Source organism: Onychomys torridus, chromosome 15 (assembly GCF_903995425.1).
Source record: "Onychomys torridus chromosome 15, mOncTor1.1, whole genome shotgun sequence".
NCBI lineage: Eukaryota > Metazoa > Chordata > Mammalia > Rodentia > Cricetidae > Onychomys > Onychomys torridus.
The window spans coordinates 31,926,061-31,949,949 of NC_050457.1; the positions used below are offsets into that span (position 1 = coordinate 31,926,061).

At 41.4% G+C, this 23,889-nt stretch overlaps 1 protein-coding gene across 1 annotated transcript in view; it reads left to right on the plus strand.

Annotated features, from left to right (window-relative positions):
• Depdc1b (DEP domain containing 1B) overlaps nucleotides 1-23,889 on the plus strand; it is a 66,607-nt gene that overhangs the window by 26,233 nt on the left and 16,485 nt on the right. Inside the window, exons 3-6 of the mRNA XM_036206913.1 lie at nucleotides 5,297-5,432; nucleotides 9,659-9,786; nucleotides 10,989-11,119; nucleotides 20,010-20,057. Of these exons, the coding sequence (XP_036062806.1) occupies nucleotides 5,297-5,432; nucleotides 9,659-9,786; nucleotides 10,989-11,119; nucleotides 20,010-20,057 (443 nt within the window). The remainder of the gene's footprint in view (nucleotides 1-5,296; nucleotides 5,433-9,658; nucleotides 9,787-10,988; nucleotides 11,120-20,009; nucleotides 20,058-23,889) is intronic.

A 23,889-nucleotide genomic window follows, 5' to 3' on the forward strand; every position in this document is an offset into this window, starting at 1 on the left:
GCTCAGCCTTCCTTCCTTCTAAGTCATTCTTTTCATAAGAAGTAGCCCACGTCTGCAGTCTGCAGGCGGAGATCTTTCTTAGATACTTTGAGTGCCTTGAAGGTTAAGAGTCTGGACAGCTCATTTCCTTTTGAAAAGCTGAAGCAGATTTGATTTTCAGTTCTCCTTTGAACTGTACACATGGATGGTAGTTCTGCTGCTGTTACTGTCTTAAGAATCTTGAGCTTTCTTATGAATACTGTTGTGGCTTGCTCCATGAGATGGAGTCACACTCTCATAGCTCTTTGAGTCAGCTTGTGCTCTGTCTCGGGCTGTGCCATAGTACCCTTGTGACTCTTGAAGCTTATGATGGAGTATTACATACACCCTCAGTCCTTGTCACAGAACTTCCCAAAGCCCTGGGATTACCCGAGTGACGGGAGTGTCTTATTACTTGTGACAGTCTGCTTTGATAAATGCTGAGTTTTTGTTAATGAGGTTACTTAGTGCTGGGGCCCTGGGCAGCTTCAGGATGGGCTCAGTCTTTGGAAAGATCAAGTATTTCTCCAAGACATTGACAGATATCCCCTATGAAGTTTCCAAGCTGGGAGACAATGGGGCTAAACCATGTGGGTCCAAACCACACCCTCAAGTTTGAAAATATAGGTAATACCAGGTGGGAAAGCATGGTCTGTTCAGTAAATAAATGGTCCATTCAGGAAAAGTAACATTGCATCTCTAGACTGCCAACTTCCAAAGACATTGACAGCCCCAAGGTGTTCACCCCTAAACTCTTATGCAATGTGATCTTGCCATCATATTTTATTGTATTGAGTCTTATTCACTGAGGTATTCATCATCAGCTTACTTTTACAAAATGTCTTTCAATAACATTTTATAAAGGACTTGCAATTTTTTCTTTTCAAAAATGGCTGTTATTTACTTATTTTTCAGTTGATTTTGTTTGTTTGTTTGTTTTGTTTTGTTTTTTTGAGACAGGGTTTCTCTGTGTAGCTTTGTGCCTTTTTCCAGGATCTCACTTGGAAGCCCAGGCTGGCCTCGAACTCACAGAGATCCACCTGGTTCTCCCGAGTGCTGGGATTAAAGGCGTGCGCCACCACCGCCCGGCTTTCAGTTGAATTTTATTTATCTAGTCTTTAAGAGCTTTTTAGTGCATACAAAGTTTTTTGATCATATCCACTTCCCACTCTACCTTCCTTCTCTCAGGATTACAGGGCCAGCCTCTAGAGCAGGGGCAGCCCATGAGAGAGGCTCGCACCCCTGAAGGAAACGGGTTCTTTTTCTACCAGCCGAGCTCAGCAGCCAATAGCTTTCCTCTAGGGGTGGGGCCTTGTGAGCCCCGCCTCCATGCATGCTGGCTTGCTCTTGTGCAGATTGCACACAGGCAGCCCCAACTGCTGTAAACTTGTGAGTGTAATGGCCCCGTCTTGTCCGGAAGACACTACTTCTTACCGCTCCTTCCTGACTTTTAGAATCTTCGTTCCTCTCATTACCATGCTCCTTGAGCCTTGGGGCGGGGAGGTTAGTGCTCCCCAGGCATTTATTCTCTGTACAAGTTGTAGGTCTCTGTGTGAGCCTCTGCCCACTTACAGTCTTTGCTTTTGAGCCGGGCTTTGTGCTGTGTCCCCCAGGCTGGCCTCAGGTTCCTGAGGGCTGTGATCACAGGTGTGCCCCAACACACCTACTGAAGAGCTGATACATCTTACAGCTTTTTTTTTTTTTCTTTTTTGTTCTGGGTCAGTTAGTTGTGGAGCTTTTAAAAAGTTGCTTTCCTGTTTGGGAAATATTTCTATTTCATCCAAGTGATGATCCAAGCAGATCAGCTAACAGGATGTCTAGCCCCGAAGGGAGTCAAACGATATGATTAAACTGGTAACTTCGTGTCTCCTATAGTCACCACCAGAGGGAGCCCTTGTACTTTTTTCCTCCGGCAAGGTTACCAGCCTGTCAACTGGTGGCAAAGATCTTGTCATCGGATATGGTGAGGAGAGGCCACTTAGTCGCCAGTCTGCACATAAGAAACTCTGCTTTGCCCTTTGGAAGAGAATTCTGAGTGGAGATACAGGGACTAAAGCAGATGGGGGGTCATTAGGTCACCGGATCACGGACACATCAATAAGTTACTGTTTAGAGAGGCTCTCCCTTCCAAAGGAGGACAGGTGGGGCATGAGAGAGCCACCTCTGAACTCAGGCCCCCAATTGAGTTCTGGTTGGAGGTTATTTAATTTTTACTGAGCTGTGATGAGGGCGGTCGTCTATGAACTGGGATTACATTGCATCTGGGAGTGTGCATGCCTGACTCTAACTGTGGGTTGGAAAGAGGTTTTGTTGTGGTCGCTGGGTTTAAGGAATCAGTGGACCTGGGTGTGGTGGGTCTGTCATTTTGGCACAGGGAAGGCTGAAGCAGAGAGGATCTTGAGTTCAAGGCCAGCCTGGGCCTTAGCAGGGGCCTGCCAGAAAAAAAGAGGAGAGGGGGAAAGATGAGGAGAGGAGAGGAAGAAGGAGAGAGGAGGCGAGAAGAGGAGTTAGTTTGACTGCTAGGAAACAGACACCCTTCCCCCCCTTTTCTTTTTCTGTTTTTTTGTATTTTTGGATTTTGAGACAGGGTTTCTCTGTGTAGCTCTGGCTGTGCTGGAACTCTCTCTCGATCTGTAGCCCAGGCTGGCCTTGAAACTCACGGAGATCCACCTGGCTCTGCCTCCTGAGTGCTGGGACGAATGGCATGTGCCACCACCGTCCCACTGAGACAGCTTTAACTTACAGACTCAAGTATCTTCGACTGGCTTAAAATGTTCATTTATTTTATATTTGGGATTCTGTCACCTACTTTAATAATCTGGTTGCCACATAAATAAACTGGTGGTTTCAGTTAATTTACCTTCATTTGACGATTTCCAGACCTCATGGTTTTTCTTCTGATTCAAACTGACTTTTAAAATACAGTGTGGTTATTGGATGTTCTTTTCCGAGAATACAGAGTTCATCTTTTCTGTACCTTCGGCTCTTTTCAAGTCTCCTGTGACTGTCTTGAAGTGGTTTCTGTAGAGCTCTTGTTACTGCTGTAACCTTGAAGTAAACTTTCTTGGAAGACTATCGGCACTCTTTAAAACTCTTTGATTCTGTATTTGCCTTAGAACGAGACATTCACAGCTCAGAAACTCAAAACTGGTCCAAGTGCAGAGAATAAGTGTCCCTGGACTGTTTGGCCACACATAGGACATCTATATCATACCCCTTGTCCCTAAAGCTCCAGGAACATTGCAGAAGACAAGGATAGAAAGATAAGAAGAGCCGGAAGTTGGGGTGGGGGAACGGACCGGGGCCAAACAGTGTCTTCTGGATGTGACTGGACTCTTCCGATTATGAAGTCTCAGCAGCTGTGGTCGCCTGCATAAGATCAAGCCAGTCACGTTCAGTGTGTGTGTTGGGGGAGGCATTGAGGAGCTCTTGTCCCTAGCTGTGGAGCTATTGACAGTCAGTGCCTTCTAGGGGAGGAGAAATCACTTTTCTTTAAGGGTATGGTCTCTTGGTAGTGACCATGCTCCAGAAGATGGCTTCGTACTCATGAGTATGTGGAAAGTACAAATTGGACTTCATGGAATATTTACAAAGATAAGAAGCTGGCAAGAGGTGGGTGGTGGATGATCTGGGTGAAGTGGAGGGTAGATAAAAGACATGTGTACATGTATGAAACTCTCAATTAAGAAACATTTTAAAAAAAGAATAAAATATTTAATAATCTGATTTAATTTTCTCATAGATATCACAGGGAAGAGTTAAAAAATATGTGTGTAAACGTTTGTGTGTGGGTATGTGTATGTGAGTACAGTGATCATGGAGGCCAGAAGAGGGCGTCAGATACCTGGAACTGGAATGACAGGCACATGTGAGCTGAGATGGATGTGGGAACCAAACTTGGGTTTTCTAAAAGAGACATGCTTTTAACCTCTGTGCTATCTCTCTGTGGGGAAGATTGTAAGCCTTTATTTGAGCCTAAACTTTTAAGCAAAAGTGAACAACTTCCTGATTTCTTGCGTTGTTTTTGCAACCCCCCCCCCCCCCCCCCCCTTTATTGCAGTGCTGGGATTGAATTTTCCAGACACCAAAGCTTCCCATGTGCTAGGCAGGAACTCTACCCCTGAGCCACATAGCCATCCTATTGCTGTAGTTTCACTCTATTCTGTTCTAAAAAATTTATAGAGAAACATTTTGAGAAAAAATACGCATTTAGCATTAGTTCTTTATTGGTGGAGTGCAATCCATTTTCAGGAGAGAGTTTTTATGTTCAAGGTGGAAGGACTCTGATAAGCAGGGGATCCAGGAAGAGGAGCAGTATGGAGAAAGCAGAAGAGGATTCCAGACAGGTTTCTAGCTCCCTGAAGATGGATTTCCTGGTTGGTATTTCAATCTCTGTGTGACGTGTTGGATATTCAAGGGAAGGAGAATTAGCCTTTCTGAGAAGTACTTATAGTGCACACTGGGGGCTGGGGCATAGCTCGCTGGTGGGGTGCCTGCCTGGTGTGTGAGGCCTAGCACTGCACAAGAAATACATGTCAGGTCAGTGTACTGCTCCTCAGCAAGGGCCAGTGAGGATTTCTCCACCAGTGATTTCTGTTTGGAACAGAGCTTCTGGAAAACTAGCAATAGAGCCACAAGGCCATAAAAGTTACCGGCTGGGTGAAACAAAGGGCCTCCCTCCCATTCCATCAAGAACACCTTTAGAAGTAGGTGAGGGATGCACACTTGTTATTGCAGCTCTGGAAGCAGAAGCAGAAGCAGAAGGGTTGCTTGGGCCAGGACGTCAAGTGTGGGTGCCGCAGTGAGACCTCATCTTATAGACAAAGGAAAGGAAAAAGAAATAAGAAACCAGCCATAGTTGTTTACACTGTGATCCCTGTATTAGAGAGGTAGAGGCAGGGGATTGTAAACGCAGGGTCTGTCTGGACCACGTGGGAGGTTTCAGTCCAGCCCAGGAAACTTATTGAGACCCGATCTCAGTGAAATTTATGGGGAGCCAAGGATATAGCTCAGTTGCAGAGGACTTGTGTAACGTGCACAAAGCCCCAGGTTCAAACATTATTAAAAATGTTTCATGTATTTTATACCTTTTTCTCTATAAATATTATTTGGTGGGCAAAATGAATGAATATCTTAAGTTTTTGTTCAACTCATTATTGTTGAGTACTGCTATTAATGTTCAATAATTTAGTGAAGAATGGGCTCATCACTTACCTGAGTGCTAAAAACCCCTGTCTCCTACTGTCTGCATTAATAGAATATTTCTTCTTGGATTTAGATTTCCTCCATCCTCACCCCTGAAGCCATATCCAAAGAAGCCCCTGTATCAAAGAGATGTTATAAAATTTCCGGAATGGAATGATCCCCCACCAGGCACTTCACAAGAGAACATTCCGGTGAGACCAATTGTGATGGTAAGTGCGTGAATAAAAGACAGTAGGCTCATAGCAGGCTCCTTGTTGGCCATCGTTAGCTACTTGGGAAGAGGAAGTCAGTGTGTCCATGGTGTTGCCATTGGTGAGTTGCTCACCCTCCACACCCATGCCCACACAGAGAGTCACACAGCAAAAACCAAAGACAAAATGAGATGAAAGTGAGGTGGGGACTCGGCGGGGGAGGAGCTGGACGGAGGGAGAAGGAGAGGGGGAGGAATGAGTGTGACCACAGTGTTTGCATACATGTGTGAACTGTCAATGAATAAATTAATTACAACGGAATCATCATTTTCTTTTTTAACGATGGGCTCAATCCAGGAGGAATCAGCTAGTGAGCTGCAGGCTTGTCTAGTGTTTTCTAATGTATCCTTTTTGAACTGTTTGGGAAGCACTGTGAAATGACACCACCCCCATCCATGGTTGGGAGGCCACTTAACAGGAGCTCTTGCTTTGTTTCCCCTCTTCCGGGCTGATGTGTGAGGGAGCGTGTGGTAGCCGCTGTCACATGTTCAGTCAGAGCAGATTTCTGTTCCGCTCCCTTGGGATGCCTTCCCTGTCCTGGGGCTGCCTGGCCTTCTCCTGAACTTTGTCTTAGTTACTGTATCAGGTAGGCTGTCCTGTGGAGTGACCCCCACACCCAACACAACGCATGAACAAACATGGCTTCCTCTGGTCTCTGCAGACAGTGCATTGTGAGACACACGGCCTCTTTTTTTCCCCCCTCCATACTGTTTTCTAAAAATATCCCTAGCACAAGACTGCCAAGATGGAGATGATGCGGAAAAAATACAGAGAGACTCTTTGATAAGGCAGTTACGGAAGAAATTTACTCACATTATTGATTTAGGTTAATCAGGTCTTGTAATAGTAGACATCAAGACAGTTTTGTTTGCAAACTGTGGTGAAGCCATTTTTAGCCGATGCAATCAAAAGAAAAAACAGCTTCCCTGCCCCCAAAGAAATTCTGTGATGTCGAAGCTTAGAGAGGATAATTAAGGAGCTTACACTTATCAAAGATGATCCAGGCAAGAGAGGACACCAGTGACAGAAGCGGGGACCCCAGGGGCTTGCAGATCTGTCAAGGATGGCGATGACTTTGGTGTGACTCTGACAATAATGATGGTTTATGTGGAAAGAGAGTGCCTAGCAGGTGGATGGAGACAGTGACCCTGGAACTTAGGGGAGAGACTGTATTTGGAAATCCCTCATTTACTTATTAAAAAAAAAATTGATTAAGAGCGTCCCTGTGTGACAAGTGTGCCAGGCTTAGGAGAGTCCGTGATGGGCGACACTGACTTCACTCTCACGGTCTAGCCAGAGAAAAACAGTAACATAGAAAATTAAGTGTCAGAGAGCAGGATGGAAATGCAGGGGTGCTAGCTACTGGAGGGCAGCTCGGAATTATGGAAAACTTAGTGTTAGTTCCTTCCCAGTCGAGAAAAAATTAATATGTAAATTCTAAGAAACTGGGTACCCTTTTCTTCAGCGTGTTTATTTAAACACCCGATAGAACCCTCTAGCCAGGGCTGTTGTTCCGAAGACCATTTTTTATAGTTAAATGAATGGGCTTTGACACCATCGATAGGACTTCCCCTTTCTCTTGGTGCAGTTATGCTGTTGGTGCCCTGGGGGACGTCCACATGTTTATTAGCAAATGTCAGCGCCCGTGATGGTACCTTCTGTGCTCAGTTGAAATGCTTCTGGGAGCTCTCAAGTGTGCCAGCGCCCCAGGGCCGTCCAGCCCTCTGAACAATGGAGCCATTCTCCCTTCTCCAGGCGTCCGAGTGCATCCATCCTTCTCTTTTCATATGCTCTGGTCTGTCTTTTCTGGTATTTCCCTCCGACAGAATTTGCAAGGCTATAAGCTCCTTGCTTGTCCCAGAATCTACCACAGCTTGTCCCCTGCTTCCTGAGGACTGCCCAAACCAGGAGTGGTAGAGTAGGATCCTTTTGTTCAGGAGCCCCTGACACAATTTTTAGAATGAGGTTAATCAGTAAATAAATGACTCATCTTTCTTAAAGAGCTTGAGAGGTAGGTGTGCATGCCTGGAGGCGTAGGCAGGATCTTGAGCTAAAGCCAACCTAGGCTACCTACTGAGTTCCAGGCTAGCCTGGGCTCAGAGTGAGACTCTGTCTCAAACGAACAAAGCAAACCAGAAGGCAAAAACTTCTGTCTTATCTTTCTTTTTTGGAGTGGTGGTGATTGCTGTGGGAGAGGCGGCCACATGGAGAATTCAGCCCTGGGCTGGTTCATGCTAGGCAGTGTTCTGTCCCGGAACTATCCTAGCCCTGCTTTGTCTTGTCCTGTACTTGTTTAACCAATGAAATAAAATATGATAACAAAGCAGAGTAAACAATTATTTGTTGTCCTTTCTGAGTGGCAAAATTATAAGAGTGGGTTCTGGAGCCAGACTGTTGCATTTGGGTCTTAGCTTTGTGATGATTAGCCATTTGAACTTGGTTTTCTCTGTTAGTGCTTGTGCTTTTGTGGAAGAGTTCTGACCAGTGAACTAGGATGCTGGTACCCTGTGTGGTAGGATACTGGGAGAGTCAGCTGAGTTTACAACTATAACATGCCTAAGGGAAGGGTTCCACTTGAGGATTCTCAGTAGCAGTCAAGTATAGTTTCTATGACTAGTGTATTTCAGAGAAAGAAATTGTCTGTGATATCTACAAAGAATTACCCCCGCTAACATTTTTATTGTGTACCCATTTGTTGCATATGTGTTTTAACACAATGAGGTCACACTGGGCTGTTTTTTCTTCATGTAGAATAGTATGTTATACCCATTTTTCACATTATTGAAATCTGACATCATTTTAATATCTGCATCATGCCTAATATAAAGTGATATATTTTATTTGTTCAGTCCTTTATTGCTAGGTATGTTTTTCCAGCTCTTCAGCAAATAATGTTCCAAACAATACCTTTACAGATATTATACAGATAAACATAAGTGTATTCAGAAGTACTTTTTAGGATACCTTTGGAAATGGGTTTGCAAGGCAAAGGTAATATTACCTTCAAGCCCAAACACTTGATTTGAATATTTTAAAAAAATTCACACGTCCATCTGGCCTTTGAATTTCATTTGTAATTTGGTAATTCTTTCAAGCAAAGGTAGGGGCTGGAGAGATGGCTTAGCAGTTCAGTTAAGAGCACTTCCTGCTCTTGCAGAGGATCCAAGTTTGGTTCCCAGCACCCATGTTTACTGGTTATCAACCATTGTAAATCCAATGCTGCTGGCTTCTGTGGGCACCTGAAACGCCACCCCCCCAACCTCTCTCTCTCTTAGACACACACACACACACACACACACACACACACACACACACCACATACACCACATACACACCCCTTTAAAAAAGTAAAAACAAAAATCAAACAAAAAATAAAACTTGTCTGATTTTTTTTCTTCAAATTAATAAGATTTTTCTGTAACATTATATTTGCAAAAATATATTCTAGAAACCCATTGTGAATGTTTTCTAACATACTTTGCCTTTTACAGGTGAAAATTCTTTTCTGTGATAAAAAAAAAAAAAAGGAATTGGACTTTTGTCTGATAGCCTAACTGTGGGACAGGAACTACTAGGAACACGGATGTAGAGAGCTACGGGACTTGGGCAGCCTGAGCTTCCTGGGCAAGCTGGAGCCTGTCCTAGAAGGCTTCACGTCTCACGTCTTAGCCCACTGAGCTGTCCTTGCAGGGCGCTTGCTTTTCCCTCCTTAGCTGTCACCCAGGATTGGGTTGCTTTCCAATATTATCCATACTTGATATTTGCCTACGAAAGAAAACTCTAGAAGGTATATACATTTTAAATGGTTACTCAGTTGGGAGAGTGTGAATCAAGACAAGCATTTCTGCACTTAACTTTGACTTTATAAGCATTTATTTTACCGGATAGTTAGTTGGATCTCCCACAGGAAGCAGCAGTGGTTCAGTGTTGTATTTACTGCCTTAGGTCTTCTGTCATTCATCATAATGTGGCCTAATCTTGAGAGTCATTCGTTACTTCTTGGAGGTCTGTACAGAGAAATTAGTTTATGATTCTAACCATTATTTTCAGTCAGATTAAAAAAAGGGGAGTCAAAGACACTTCTCATAAACGGTAGCATTTCATACTGAAATGTGCATTCTCTCTTTCTCTATCCTGCCCCCTTTTACCCCTTCTTCCTCCCCATCCCCTTCCTGCCAAATTAGAATTCTGAGATGTGGTTCAAGCGCCATAGCATTGCTATCGGAGAGGTGCCGGCTTGCCGTCTAGTCCACCGCAGACAGCTGACCGAGGCCAACGTGGAAGAGATCTGGAAGTCCATGACATTACAACAGTATGCACATTTGACATTTGAGAGATTCTAGGGATCTTCTTTCTATTTTATCTCTTTCCTACTCTCTGCATATTTATGTTTAAAAAAATCTCAACTTTGCATAATCTGTGCTTATACTGTTTCACATATATAATTGAACTGAATTTTGAGAATTTTCTGTTGTTAGATATGTAATAGTTAAAATAGGAGTTTAAATGCTTTTTACATTTTTTTAACCCCTTGAGGCATGTTTTTGCTTTGTAATCCAAGTTGACCTTGAATTCTCTTATCATTCTGCTCAACCTTTGGAGTGTTGGGATTGTGTGCACTACCGTTCCCAGCTTAAAGTTTTTAAACTTTTAGTGTCACTGACATCTTAAGTCTAATAAGCACGTGATGGAAAATTTGGCCTTTAGTAATTTTTTTTTTTTGTTTTTTGTTTTTCAAGGCAGGGTTTCTCTGTGTAGTTCTGGTGCCTTTCCTGGAACTCACTCTTAGACCAGGCTGGACTCAAACTCACAGAGATCCGCCTGGCTCTTCCTCCCGAGTGCTGGGATTAAAGGTGTGCACCACCACCGCCCGGCTAGCCTTTAATAATTTTAGTTAAAAAATAGTTTCTTGGAATTCAGGTTATTCTGTGATTAAGTAATTAAAGAAGTATGCTATTGGAAAAGGATATTCTTGGTTATTTTAAATGTATTCCATTTCTAACCCATTGTCTAGAAAGACAGTGCACCTTAAAGATTGGTCTTTGGAGGAGAGGAGGGAATGCTCAGTGGGTAAGAGTACTTGCTGTAAAAGCAAAGAGGACCTCAGTTCAAATCTCCAATGCCCATGTAAAGACTGACATGCCAGCCCATGCCTGTAACGTTAGCATTATGAGGTAGAGACAGGTAGATTCCAGGAGCTTGCTGGTCAGTTAGCTGAAACAGTGAGTTCTGAGTTTAGTGAGACCCTGTCTCATAAAAACAGGGTGGAGGGCTACAGAGAAGACATGTAACATCCTTCTCTGACCTGGACATGAGCATGCATGGGTATGCATACTGGCTCACATGTATATATACACCTTATACACACATGCACACACACACACTTACACGGAGAGAGAAAGAGAGAGACAATCTTTTGTATTGCTCACTAGTAGTATTTAGCACTACTGAAGTAAATTACAGTACTTTGAAACTTTGAAATTTATTTTAAGAATAAATTATTTATCATTTTAGTTTACAGAAAATCCTTGGCCTGGATTCCTTGGAAGAAGTTTTAAACATCAAACTTGTCAACTCCAAGTTCATCATCCATAATGTGTATAGTGTTAGCAAGCAGGGAGTTGTCATCTTGGATGATAAGTCAAGTAAGTGCATGCCAGCCATTTGCTCTGCTTTGACCACACATTGGCTCCACAGATCTCTTAGTTCCCATTTGAGCCTTTCCTAAACCCTAGCCAAGTTTACCCTCTCGCTACATATATCCTATCTTCTATGAGTGCCTTTTATCCAGTGTTTGGTTTATTAAAGTGTCGTAGAAAGATGCATGTTCAGGCATGAAGACTCTGCACAGTGCACTCAGAGTCTAGTTCATTGTTAACTGTCAGAATGGTAAATGCTTCCGTATTGTAGCTAGGAACACTTCCAGACACATGAGAATGTTTAAGTCCTGAGGAAGTGCCCCAGTCAGTTTTAGGTTTTATTGCATTTAAGTTTCTTCTTTTTTTGTTTTGGAGTTAGGGTGTTATGCAGCCTAAGTTCAACAGTAGAGGATCACCTCCTGCCTCCACCTTCTGAATGCTGCAGTCAAGGCATGCATTACCATGTGGTAATGGTTTGCGTGGTGCTGGGCACTGAACCCAGCACCTATGCATGCTAGGCAGGTACCCTAACTGAGCTACAGTTTCAGCCCCATATTTAGGTTTCTGACTTACCATTTTACAGTGGTATCAATGAGTTAGGTTGACTGGCATAGTCTGTATTATTATTTTTTATTAAGAATTTTTTATTCATTTTACATACCACCACAGATTCCCCCTCCAGCCTCCTCTCCACAACCTACCCCTCATTCCCTCCTCTGCAAAGGTAAGGCCTCCCATGGGGAGTCAGCAAAGCCTGGTACATTCAGTTGAGGAAGGCCCAAGCCCCTCCCCTTGCATCAGGGCTGTGCAAGGTAGGCAATGGGCTCTTAAAAGCCAGCTCTTACACCAGGGATGGATCCTGATCCCACTTCCAGGGGGCCCTTTAAGCAGACCAAACTACACAACTGTCTCACTTATACAGAGGGTCTAGTCCAGTCCCATGGAGGCTCCACAGCTATTGGTCTAAAGTTCATAAGTTCCCCTAGCTTGGTTGGGTTATCTCTGTAGGTTTCCCTATCATGATCTTGATGCCCCTTGTTCACAGAATCTCTTTTCCCTCTCCTTGACTGGACTCCTAGAGCACAGCCTGGTGCTTGGCTGTGGATCTCTGCATCTGCTTCCATCAGTTACTGGATGAAAGTTCTATGATGACAGTTAGGGTATTCACCAATCTGATTACTGGGGTAAGCCAGTTCAGGCAACCTCTCCACTATTGCTAGTAGTCTAAGCTGGGGTCATCCTTGTGGATTCCTGGGAACTTCCCTAGCATCCAGTTTCTCCCTATCCCTATGATGTCCCCATCTCTTTCATTGCTCTCCCACTTTGTCGCTGTTCCAGTTCGACCATCCCATTCCCTTATGTTCTCATCCCCCATCCTGTACCCTCTATTGTCATGCCCCACCCCACTCCCATATTACTCATGGAGATCTCATCTGTTATCTGTTTACCCTTCCCAGGGTGATCCATGCATCCCTCTTTGGGTCTTCCTTGTTAGCTAGCTTCTCTGGAGCTATGGGTTGTAGTCTGATTATCCTTTGCTTTACATCTAGTATCCACTTATGAATGAGTACATACCATGTTTGTCCTTCTGAGTCTGGGTTACCTCACACAGGATGATATTTTCTAGTTCCATCCATTTTCCTGCAAATTTCATGATGTCATTGTGTTTTACTGCTGAGTAGTACTCCATTGTGTGTATGTGCCACATTTTCTTTATCCATTCTTCAGTTGAAGGGCATCTAGGTTGTTTCCAAGTTCTGGCTATTACAAACAATGCTGATATGAACATAGCTGAGCATGTGTCCTTGAGGTATGGTTGAGCATTCCTTGGGTATATGCCCAAGAGTGGAATAGCTGAATCTTGAGGAAGATTGATTCCTAGTTTTCTGAGGAACCGCCATACTGATTTCCAAAGTGGCTGTACAAGTTTGCACTCCCACCAACAGTGGAGGAGTGTTTCCCTTTTTCCACATCCTCTCCAACATAAGCTGTCTTATGCCACTCTGACAGGTTTAAGATGGTATCTCAGAGTTGTTTTGATTTGCGTTTCCCTAATGACTAAGGTTATTGAGCAATTCCTTAAATGTCTTTCAGCCATTTGAGATTCTTCTGTTGAAAATTCTGTAGCTCTGTAGCCCATTTTTTAATTAGATTGTTTGATATTTTGATGTCTAGTTTCTTGAGTTCTTTATATATTTTGGAGTTCAGTCCTCTGTCAGATGTAGGGTTGGTGAAGATCTTTTTGTCTTATAGGCTGTGTCCTTTGCCTTACAGAAGTTGCTCAGTTTCAGGAGGTCCCATTTATTAATTGTTGCTCTCAGTGTCTGTGCTACTGGTGTTATATTTAGGAAGTGGTCTCCTGTGCCAGTGCGTTCAAGGCTATTTCCTGTTTTCTCTTCTATCAGGACTAGTACAAGTGGATTTATGTTGAAGTCTTTGATCCACTTGGACTTGAGTTTTGTGCATGGTGATAGATATGAATCTATTTGCAATCTTCTGTATGTTGACATCTAATTATGCCAGCACCACTTGTTGAAGATGCTTTCTTTTTTCCATTGTACAGTGTAGTCGTAAGTTTTCTCAGTTCCTCCAGTTCTGCCTGGCCTACAGACACTGATCCACTTATAAAATAATCACTCAGAGGCTCAATATTATTTACAAACTGTATGGCCTGTGTCAGGCCTCTTGCTAGCTAGCTCTTATATCTTAAATTAACTCATTTCTATTAATCTATGTTTTGCCACATGTTCTGTGGCTTTAACATCTGCTGGCATGTTGCTCCTTGAGCAGCAGGCTGGCCTTTCTCCAGACTCTGCCTTTCTCTTTCCTGTCTTTCTCTTTGGATTTTCCACCTGCCTCTAAGCTGTTTTGCCATAGGCCAAAGCAGCTTATTTATTAACCAATGGGAACAACATATATTCACAGCATACAGAGAGACATCCCCCAGCAGTATAGTTTTGGCTTCTTTGTCAAAAACCAGGCATTCATAGGTGTGTGGATTAATGTCAGGGTTTTCAATTCGATTTCATTGGTTTATATGTTGGTTTTTATGCCAGGATCAAGCTGTTTTCATTACTATAGTTCTATAGTAGAGTTTGAGGTCAGGGATGATGATACCTCCAGAAGTTGCTTTATTATACAGGATTGTTTTAGCTATCCTGGGTTTTTCCATATGAAGTTGAGTATTGTTCTTTCCAGGTCTGTGAAGAATTGTGTTGGGATTTTGATGGGGATTGCATTGAATCTGTGTATTGCTTTTGGTAAGATTGCCATTTTTACTATGTTAATCCTACCTGTTCATGAGCATTGGAGATCTTTCCATTTTCTGATATCTTCTTCAATTTATTTCTTCAGAGACTTAAAGTTCTTGTGATAAAGGTTTTTCCCTGGCTTAGTGAGTGTTACCTCAAGATGTTTTATATTATTTGTAGCTATTGTAAAGGGTGATGTTTCTCTGATTTCTTTCTCAGTCCATTTATCATTTGTGTATAGAAGGGCTACTGATTATTTTTTTTTTAAGTTAATCTTGTATCCTGCCGTATTACTGAAGGTGTTTATCAGCTGTAGGAGTTCTCTGGTAGAATTTTTGAGGCCACTATGTATACTATCATATCATCTACAAATAGTGAAAATTTGTCTTCTTCCTTTCTAATTTGTATCCCCTGGAATTCCCTTTGTTGTTTTATTGCTCTGGCTAGAACTTCAAGTACTATATTGAAAAAATATTGTGAGAGGGGACAGCCTTATCTTGTTCCTGATTTTTGTGGAGTTGCTTTGAATTTCTCTCCATTTAATTTGATGTTGGCCACTGGCTTGCTGTATATTGCCTTTATTATGTTTAGGTATGTTCCTTGTATTCCTGATCTCTCTAAGACCTTTATCACGAAGGGGTGTTGGATTTTGATCATGGGTTTTTTCTTTCAGATTGTTTATATGGTGTATTACATTGATAGATTTTCGTATGTTGAACCATCCCTGCATCCCTGGGATGAAGCCTACTTGATCATGGTGTATGATAATTTTTGAGATGTGTTCTTGGATTTGGTTTGCTAGTATTTTATTAAGTATTTTTGCATCAATGTTCATGAAGGAGATTGGTCTGTAATTCTCTTTCTTTGTTTGGTTTGGGTATCAGGGTAACTGTAGTCTCATAAAAAGAGTTTGGCAATGTTCCTTCTGTTTCTATTGTGTGGAACAATTTGAAGAGTACTGGTAGAATTCTGTACTGAAACCATCTGGCCCTGGGCTTTTTTTTTTGGTTGGGAGACTTTTAATGACTCTTTCTATTTTCTTAGGGGTTAAAGGTCTATTTAAATTGTTTGTCTGGTCTTGATTTAATTTTAGTATGTGGTGCTTATCCAGAAAATTGTCCATTTCTTTTAGGCTTTACAATTTTATAGAGTACAGGTTTTTGAAGTATGGCCTGATGATTCTTTGGATTTCCTCATTGTCTATTGTTATGTCTCCCCTTTCATTTTTGATTTTGTTAATTTGGATATTCTCTCTCTGCCTTTTGGTTAGTTTGGATAAGGATTTGTCTATCTTGTTGATTTTTCTCAAAGAACCAACTCTTTGTTTCATTGATTCTTTGTATTACTCTCTTTGTTTCTATTTTATTGATTTCACCCCTCAATTTGATTATTTCTTGGCATCTGTTCCTCCTGGGTGACTTTGTTTCTTTTTGTTCTAGAGCTTTAGGTGTGCTGTTAAGTCACTAGTGTGAGACTTCTCTAACTTATTTATGTGGGCATTTAGTGCTATGAATTTTCCTCTTAGCACTGCTTTCATAGTGTCACATAAGTTTGGGTATATTGTACATTAATTTTCATTGAATTCTAGGAAGTCTTTAATTTCTTTATTTTTTCCTTGACCCATTGGTGTTTCAGTTGAGCATTATTTAGTTTCTATGAGTTTGTAGGATTTCAGTACTTTTTGTTGTTGAAATAGAAATTTAAGCCATGGTGGTCTGATAAAATATAGGAGGTTATTCTAATGTTTTTGTATCTGCTGAGATTTTGTGACCAAGTATGTGGTTAATTTCAGAGAAAGTTCATTGGGGTGCTGAGAAGAAGATATATTCTTTTGTGTTAGGGTGGAATGTTCTGTAGATATCTATTAAGTCCATTTGAGTCATAACTTCTGTTAGATCCCTTATTTCTCTGTTAAGTTTCTGTCTGTCAGACCTGTTCATTGGTGAGAGTGGGGAGTTGAAGTCTCCCACTATTAATTTGTGTGGAGTTTGATGTGCAATATAAGCTTTAGTATTATTTCTTTTACATGTGTGGGTGTTCTTGTATTTGGAGCATAAATGTTCAGAATTGATACTTCATCTTGGTGGATTTTTCCTGTGATGAATATGTAATGTCCTTCCTGATCTCTTTTGATTGATTTTAGTTTGAAGTCTATTTTGTTAGATATTAGGATGGCTACACCAGCTTGGTTCTTTTGTCCATTTGATTGGAAAGTGTTTTCCCAGTCTTTTACTCTGAGCTAGTGTCTCTTTTTGAAGTTTAAGTGGGTTTCTTGTATGCAGCAGAAGGATGGATCCTGTTTTTGTATCCATTCTGTTAGCCTGTGTCTTTTAATAGGTGAATTGAGTCCATTGATACTAAGGGATATTAATGATCAGTGATTGTTAATTCCTGTTATTTTTTAGTGATAGTGTGTGTGTGTGTGTGTTCCCCTTCTTTGGAATTTGCTTCTGTGGGATTATCTATTGCTTGTGTTTTCCTGCTTGCATCTAGCTTCCTTAGGTTGGAGTGTTTACTTAGGTAGGGCTGGATTTGTGGATAGGTATTGTTTATATCTGGTTTTGTCTTGGAATATCTTGTGCACTCTGTTTAAGGTGATTTGGTGGGTATATTAGTCTAGGCTGGCATCTGTGGTCTCTTAGTATCTGCATGACATTTGTCCAGGACCTTCTGGCTTTCAGAGTCTCTATTGAGGTGTTATTCTGATTGGTCTGCCTTTATAAGTCACTTGGCCTCTTTCCTTTGCTGCTCTTAATATTCTTTCTTTATTCTGTATGTTTAGTGGTTTGATTATTATGTGGCAAGGGGACTTTTGGGGGGTGTCTAGTCTATTTGGTGTTCTGTAAGCGTCTTGTATCTTCATAGGCATTTCCTTCTTTAAGTTGGTAAAGTTTTCTTCTATGATTTTATTGAATATATTTTCTGTGCCTTAGTGTTGGCATTGTTTCCTTCTTCTATCCCTATTATTCTAGGTTTGGCCTTTTAATGGTCCCAGATTTTCTGGATGTGTTTTGTTATGACTATTTTGGCTTTAGTGTTTTCTTTGACTGATGAATCCATTTCCTCTATTATATCCTCCATGCCAGAGATTCTCTCTTCCATCTCTTGTATTCTGTTGGTTATGCTTGCATCTGTAGTTCCTATTCGTTTACTCAGATATTCCATTTCCCCAATTCCCTCAGTTTGTGGCTTCTTCATTGCGTCTATTTCAATTTTCAGATCTTGAACAGTTTCCTTCATCTGTTTAATTGTTCTTTCTTGGTTTTCTTGAAGGGATTTATTGATTTCTTCTAATTTTTTGCTTGCTTTTTTTTCTCAATTTCTTTAAGGGAGTTTTTCATTTCTTCTTTAAAGGCTTCTATCATGTTCATAAAGTTTTTTTTTTAAGCTCGCTTTCTTCTGCTTCTTCTACATTGTGATGTTCAAGTCTTGCTGGTGTAGACCATTAGGTTCTGGTGGTGCCATATTGCTCTTTATGTTGTTGTATGTATTTTTGCACTGGTGTCTACTCATCTCTTCCCCCAGTAGATGTAAGAGGTGTGTTGTCTGAGGGAGCTGCTCTTGGTCCAGTCTGCTTGATATGTCTGTGTCTCAGGGGGCCAATTGGAGCTGGAGGATTCTGTGTCTCAGGGAAATGCCATGATGGTGGATTGGGGGAGGGAGTGGGTCTTGTAGATTGCAGGGTCCTATGGGGATTGTTGGTGGGGAGGCCTGCCTGGAGGAGTCTTTCCTGCTGGCCTGCAACTGGGGTAGTGATGGGTGGGGATGGGGGGCATGGCTTGTGTTTCAGGGCCTAGGTCCTAGAGACAGCTGGGTTTATCATTATTTTTTTTTAATGAGATACTTTAAATGTTGAGAGTCTTTTTTTTTTTTTTTTTAATAAACTACTTAATCTACTGGCTTATAAATCAGGGCCAAACCAACCAAACAACAACATCAACAAATCTTTATTTATTCAGTCATTCATTTATTTGTCTATCTATCTATCTATCTATCTATCTATCTATCTATCTATCTATTTGATTTTTCGAGACAGTGTTTCTCTGTAGCTTTGGAGCCTGTTCTGGACTAGCTCTGTAGACCAGGCTGGCTTTGAACTCACAGAGATCCACCTGCCTCTGCCTCCCGAGTGCTGGAATTACAGGCATGCGCCACCACTGCCCGGCTATTTATTTATTTTTTATTAGGAACAAGACTGTCATGTTATCCATAGTGCCTGTAGTGAGCCACAATCATCAGACTTACTTTATATGTTTATTTATTTGTGGAAGGTTTTACTATGTAGTTCAGGAACTTGAGCTTGTCTTGCCTTAGCTGACAGGCATATGCCATCATACTTGACCCAAGACTAATATAAAAAATCCTTGCTTATAGGTTAGGATTGGCTTAGAATTAGATGGATTCTTTGAGTTTATTTTTAAATTTAAATTCTTGATGCTGAGAATTGGCATGTGAGAAAATGGTGCAGTACTTTGGGGGACATAGTAAACTATTACTAAGTTCATGCTGAAGCTCCTAGCCAGTGGTATGGACAAGAAGGGATCATAGTATTTGACTGGAGAAGAGGTTTAAGTAAGCAGTGTCTCTGGACTTCCTCTGCCATAGCCCCTCCCTCAGGAATGGAGGACAGTGGCAGGCAGATACCTGTGTGTGGAAACTTGTTGGGTTAATGTCAAGCTATAACAGTAGGTTCTGGTCCATGGAGGGATGGAAGTCCTTGAAATAAATACTCCTAAACCCGTCCAAATTCTCTAGTGTAGCAGAACCATACCTTGAGGTGGCCCTTAGACACAACCAGTCAGTGTTTGTTTTGCTACGTTTTTCTGGAAGAAGGAAAGGTTTTGCAGTTCTCAGATTTGTTAGGTCAAACAACCCAAGAGGCTGATCTCCACCCTATAGAATCACTCACAAGCTTCTGTCCGCTGCAGGGCCAGAGGGAGGAGGCTGTATCAAGTGATTCAGCTGGGATTTTTTCTTTCAAAGGTTTTATTTTTACTTGTGTGTATTTCTGTGTAAATATAAGTGTAATACCCACAGAGACCAGAAGAGGGAATCATCCCTGGAGCTGCAGTTGCATGGGATTGTGAGCCATCTGGTGTGGGTGCTGGAAACTGAATTCTGGTCCTGTGGATGGGCATTATGTGCTCTAACCATTGGGATGTGTAATGTTACTATTATTGTAAGGCTGACCTACTGCTAGTAGCCTGTGACCAATATGTCAGTGGAATTTTCTTGACTTGAAACATTTTGAAAATGGTAACAGGTAAAATGATAACTATATTGAACCTATAGAATATACTTTTCTTTTTTTCTTCCATTTTGGTGCTAAGGATGCCTTTCTCTGGACAGACCATCCAATTCTGTTTGCTACAGTTTTTAAAAGTGCATCCTATCCTTAGAGAAAATGTTATGCCTGATTTAAGTACATGTTGTAACATTGCTTCTAAAGAAAAGAAAGATTTCTATCTTTAAAATGTTCTGATACACAAATTGGTGAAATGTCTTATATTACCCAGGCAAATGATACATTCTTATAATAGTGTGTGTGTGTGTGTGTGTGTGTGTGTGTGTGTGTGTGTGTGTATGTCTGATTGAGTTATAAAGAGATGAATAAAATATCTTTTGTATTTTCCTTTTTTTTACAGAAGAACTTCCTCATTGGGTCCTGTCAGCTATGAAATGTTTGGCAAATTGTAAGTAGTAATTATCTGCCAGTTTTATAAAATTAACAGAAATTAGTGCCTTGAATTAGAAAACATTCCTGCTCAATGGGCTGGACATTGCTTTGACACCTGTGAGGCTGGCAGGGAATTGTTTGGCGACCACTGTACTTTCCTGGTGGATCCATGACTCAGTGACAGTGTTGTTATGTCATACTTTTAAAGGCTTTTAGTTCTTTGGTCTCAGGGATGTAATGATGCATCAAGTCCATGCCAGTTCTAGTAGCATCATAGGGGTGAAAGAAATGAGTGACAGTGTATATAATGTTATAGCAGCTACCTGCTAATGGTCTATAGGCTTTTATTTTATTCCTAAAAGGTGGTTGTTCAGTGTTCACTATGTTCGCATCTCATTTGCTGGGCAGCCTCTGTCCTCTGCTGGGTGTCAGAGAGCCGTGTTTTAGAGAGCCAACCTGACTGATGTGCAGGATGGCTTACAAGGAGAGGAGCCTGCATGCAGAGAAACAAGAAAGACTGTCTTAGAAACCTGCATGTAAGATCTGGAGGCCTGGACCAGGGTGGGCCCGAGGGATTTTCTTAGGCATGTAAAATCTCTTTAGCAGACGCGTGGCATACATTTCATTGACTGTCATTAGCACTGTGGCACTGTGAGGGAACAGTATAATAATAGAACACTGCCATTTTCTTGGGATTTTCAGGAAACTTAACTCAAAGAATGGTTTCTAATATTTAAAGGAAAAAACACTTCTTATTATTGTATGTGTGTGATATGTATGTGTGCATACAAATGTGCATACAGATGTTGTGCGCATGCCATGGCGAGTATCTGGAGGTCAGAAGATGATGGGGGGGGTCAACTCTTTTTACTGTGGACACTGGGGATCTTCATTCAGATCACCAGGCTCCGGTGGCCCACACTTTCACCTGAGGAGCTGTCTGGTCTGCCCCAAACATGTGATTTCAATGAGAATCTTTGTTATTTTAGCTGATTAGTCATGACAATATTTGGTCTTAGAGAAGCTGTTGAGTCTCACAGCTATTTTAGGAAAGAGCTACTTTCTTTTTTGTGTGTAGGATCAGCATGTGCATTGGTAGGTGTATAAATTACTAAAATTGTAAACTGAGTTATTGATTAAACTGGAGTCACTTTTGTTTGATTATAGAATTCTAGAACAGAACTAACCATTGAGCCTTGTATGGTTGTCTTAATGGCTCTGTGTGAAGATGGCGTTTCCCTCTCATTCTGAATATGCATACAATACCAGCTTGCATACAACTCAGTTTTCCAGGTTAACTTCTGGAAGTTTCATTGATTTTTTTTTTTTTTTTTTGAACACTCTGAGATGTAGAGTAATGTGGCTTTAACTTGGGGAAGTACTTTACTTAAAATTTTAAACGTGTGTGTGTGTGTGTGTGTGTGTGTGTGTGTGTGTGTGTGTGTGTGTGTGGTGATTAACATGCCAGAGCAAGTGTGTGGTGGCCAGAGGATACTTGTAGGAGTAAGTCTCTTCTCCCACCTTATGGGTTCTGGGGACTGAGCCTAGGTGGTCAGACATGGCCATGAGCTGTGCCGTCTCTCTGACCCTGAAGTGCTTTTTATTCTTTCTGCTCAACCTACTCAAAGGAAATTAACTCAAAGTTACATCTTTGGTCAGAGGTGGCAGTGAGGAGACAAATGTACAATTACGAAGCTCCAACACCCCTTCTGAGCTCCTGGAGAACCAAAGATTTGAAAGTTACCAGTTGGGAATGAAACTATAAAGTGTGCTAAAATGCTGTAAGGTGTATTTATGTGTTTGACTTTAATGAAGACTGGAATGCACAGAAGTGTATAATCATTTCCCCATTTGACACTTAAAGCCACAAACACCTGAAGCAAGGTTGGCATGACTGGTCATTGAGTAGAGGAAAGATGGTATGTGACTTCATAATGGCTATAGGTATAAGACACAGGGTGTCAGGAAAAGGAGCATGCTCACATGTATCGAGAGCAACCTTTACAAATGGTTAGCGTATTATGGAGGTTTGTTTATGTATCAAATATAAAAGGTGGCCAAAGGACAAGGCCAGCCTATTGGATATTTTTATAAAATTTCTAGCTTTTCCAAATTCTCCTGTTCATCAAAATTTACTTTGAGTCTGTCAAAGTTATGATCGATCTACTCTTTGTCCTTATCGCTAATAAGTACGGATTCCTATCGAGTCCTCTAAAAGAGGATAGGCCGACTGTCTGATGTGGTAAGGGCCACTTGCCTTCTTTTCCACAAGCCTGCAGTTCTTCCTCCTCTCTTGAGCACCCCTTCCGTCCTCACTGTAGACCATGCACACACGGGTCTGCATGTTCAGTTGTCGGCCAGACCCTTTCCAGGATGCTCACAGAATGAAGATTGAGTCTAAGTAATGCAAAGCTAGATTAACTGATTTCTGTTGCTTCTTTGTGTGTATGCATCAGAAGACCCAGTCAAAAATGGGAATAAAGTAGCTGAAGCATTTCATTTTAGAATCTGTCAGGAACAACGTTTATTTAAAACTAGTCTAAGGAAAAAATGTTCTTAAAACTCAAGGTGATTAAGAAAGAAAAGATCTATGTTTTCTTTTAGGGATTTTCCCCGTATTTTTAACAAAGATGATGACATATTCTCATGGCATATAATTGTTTAGAATGAATCACTCACCCTGCTAAGCACTAATTCTGGCAATGGGTCTTGCTTGTTGAGATACATCAGACCATCATTTGACTAAATTTGCTATGTGAGGAGGAAGTAAACAAACATGGTTTATACATTTGCTCTTAGGTTTATGCACCACAACATTATTTTAGCCAATAAAATTACTATTTTTTTAAAGAAGAGAACAGACTGTGAAGGGTAAATGAAGTTTTGTTTTCATCTAAAGATTTTATTTTTATACATATATGTGCGTGTGTCTGTGTGGGGGTGTGTGCGCATGTGAGCAGAGGCACCCAGAGAGGTCAGAAGAGGGTGTTGGGTCCCATGGAGCTTCTGTTATAAATGGTTGTGAGCCATCTGATGTGGGCGCTGGGAGCTGATCTCTTAACCTCTGAGCCATCTTCCCAGCTCCCAGTAAAGGAGTTTTTAGGGACACCATAAAGAGCCATTTCATGATGTCCTTGGGGATTGAATGTCATAATCCAGAATGGTTTTCTGTGTTGCAGCTAGAATCTCTTAGCTCCCGCAATTCTGTGGGAGAATTTCCTTGAATTCATTTTTGTTGCTTTGTTCATTCTCTTGGGCACATCAGTCCATCTGGGTGTAATGGCTTGGCCTTTGTTGGCCTGGAGCTGGTCACCGTAATTGCACTCCATTTCTTCTATGGTCCTCTTGGGACAAGCTGTTTTCCTCAAGGCTCCGCACCTCCAGTTTACCCATCAACATGGTGGTGTAAACCTGTGCTCATCATTTTTCATTCTTCATGGGACCTGGATTCTAGTGGAGCTCTCCTTTGCCCTCTGTTGGCATAGGACATGGTCAGGTCCAGGCTCTGTGATGAGTTTTCTTTGAATAGTTGGGCAGTGATTGTTAGAGTTTAGAGTGAATTGACAAGACAGAATGTAAAATCTTTCTCATTATCTTTTTAAAAAGCATTTAAAATTTCATTTGTCTGAAATAGTTTGTTCGGAGAAACTGATTATTTCACTCAACTGAATGCTCGGAGGATATTATAGTATAGCTAATGAACTCAAGAAACTGTAAAAATTTCTTGATAACTCATCTATCACATATTAACAAATTTTTTTGTTTGTTTGTTTTTTGAGACAAGGTTTCTCTGTGTAGTTTTGGTGCCTGTCCTGGATCTCGCTCTGTAGACCAGGCTAGCCTCAAAC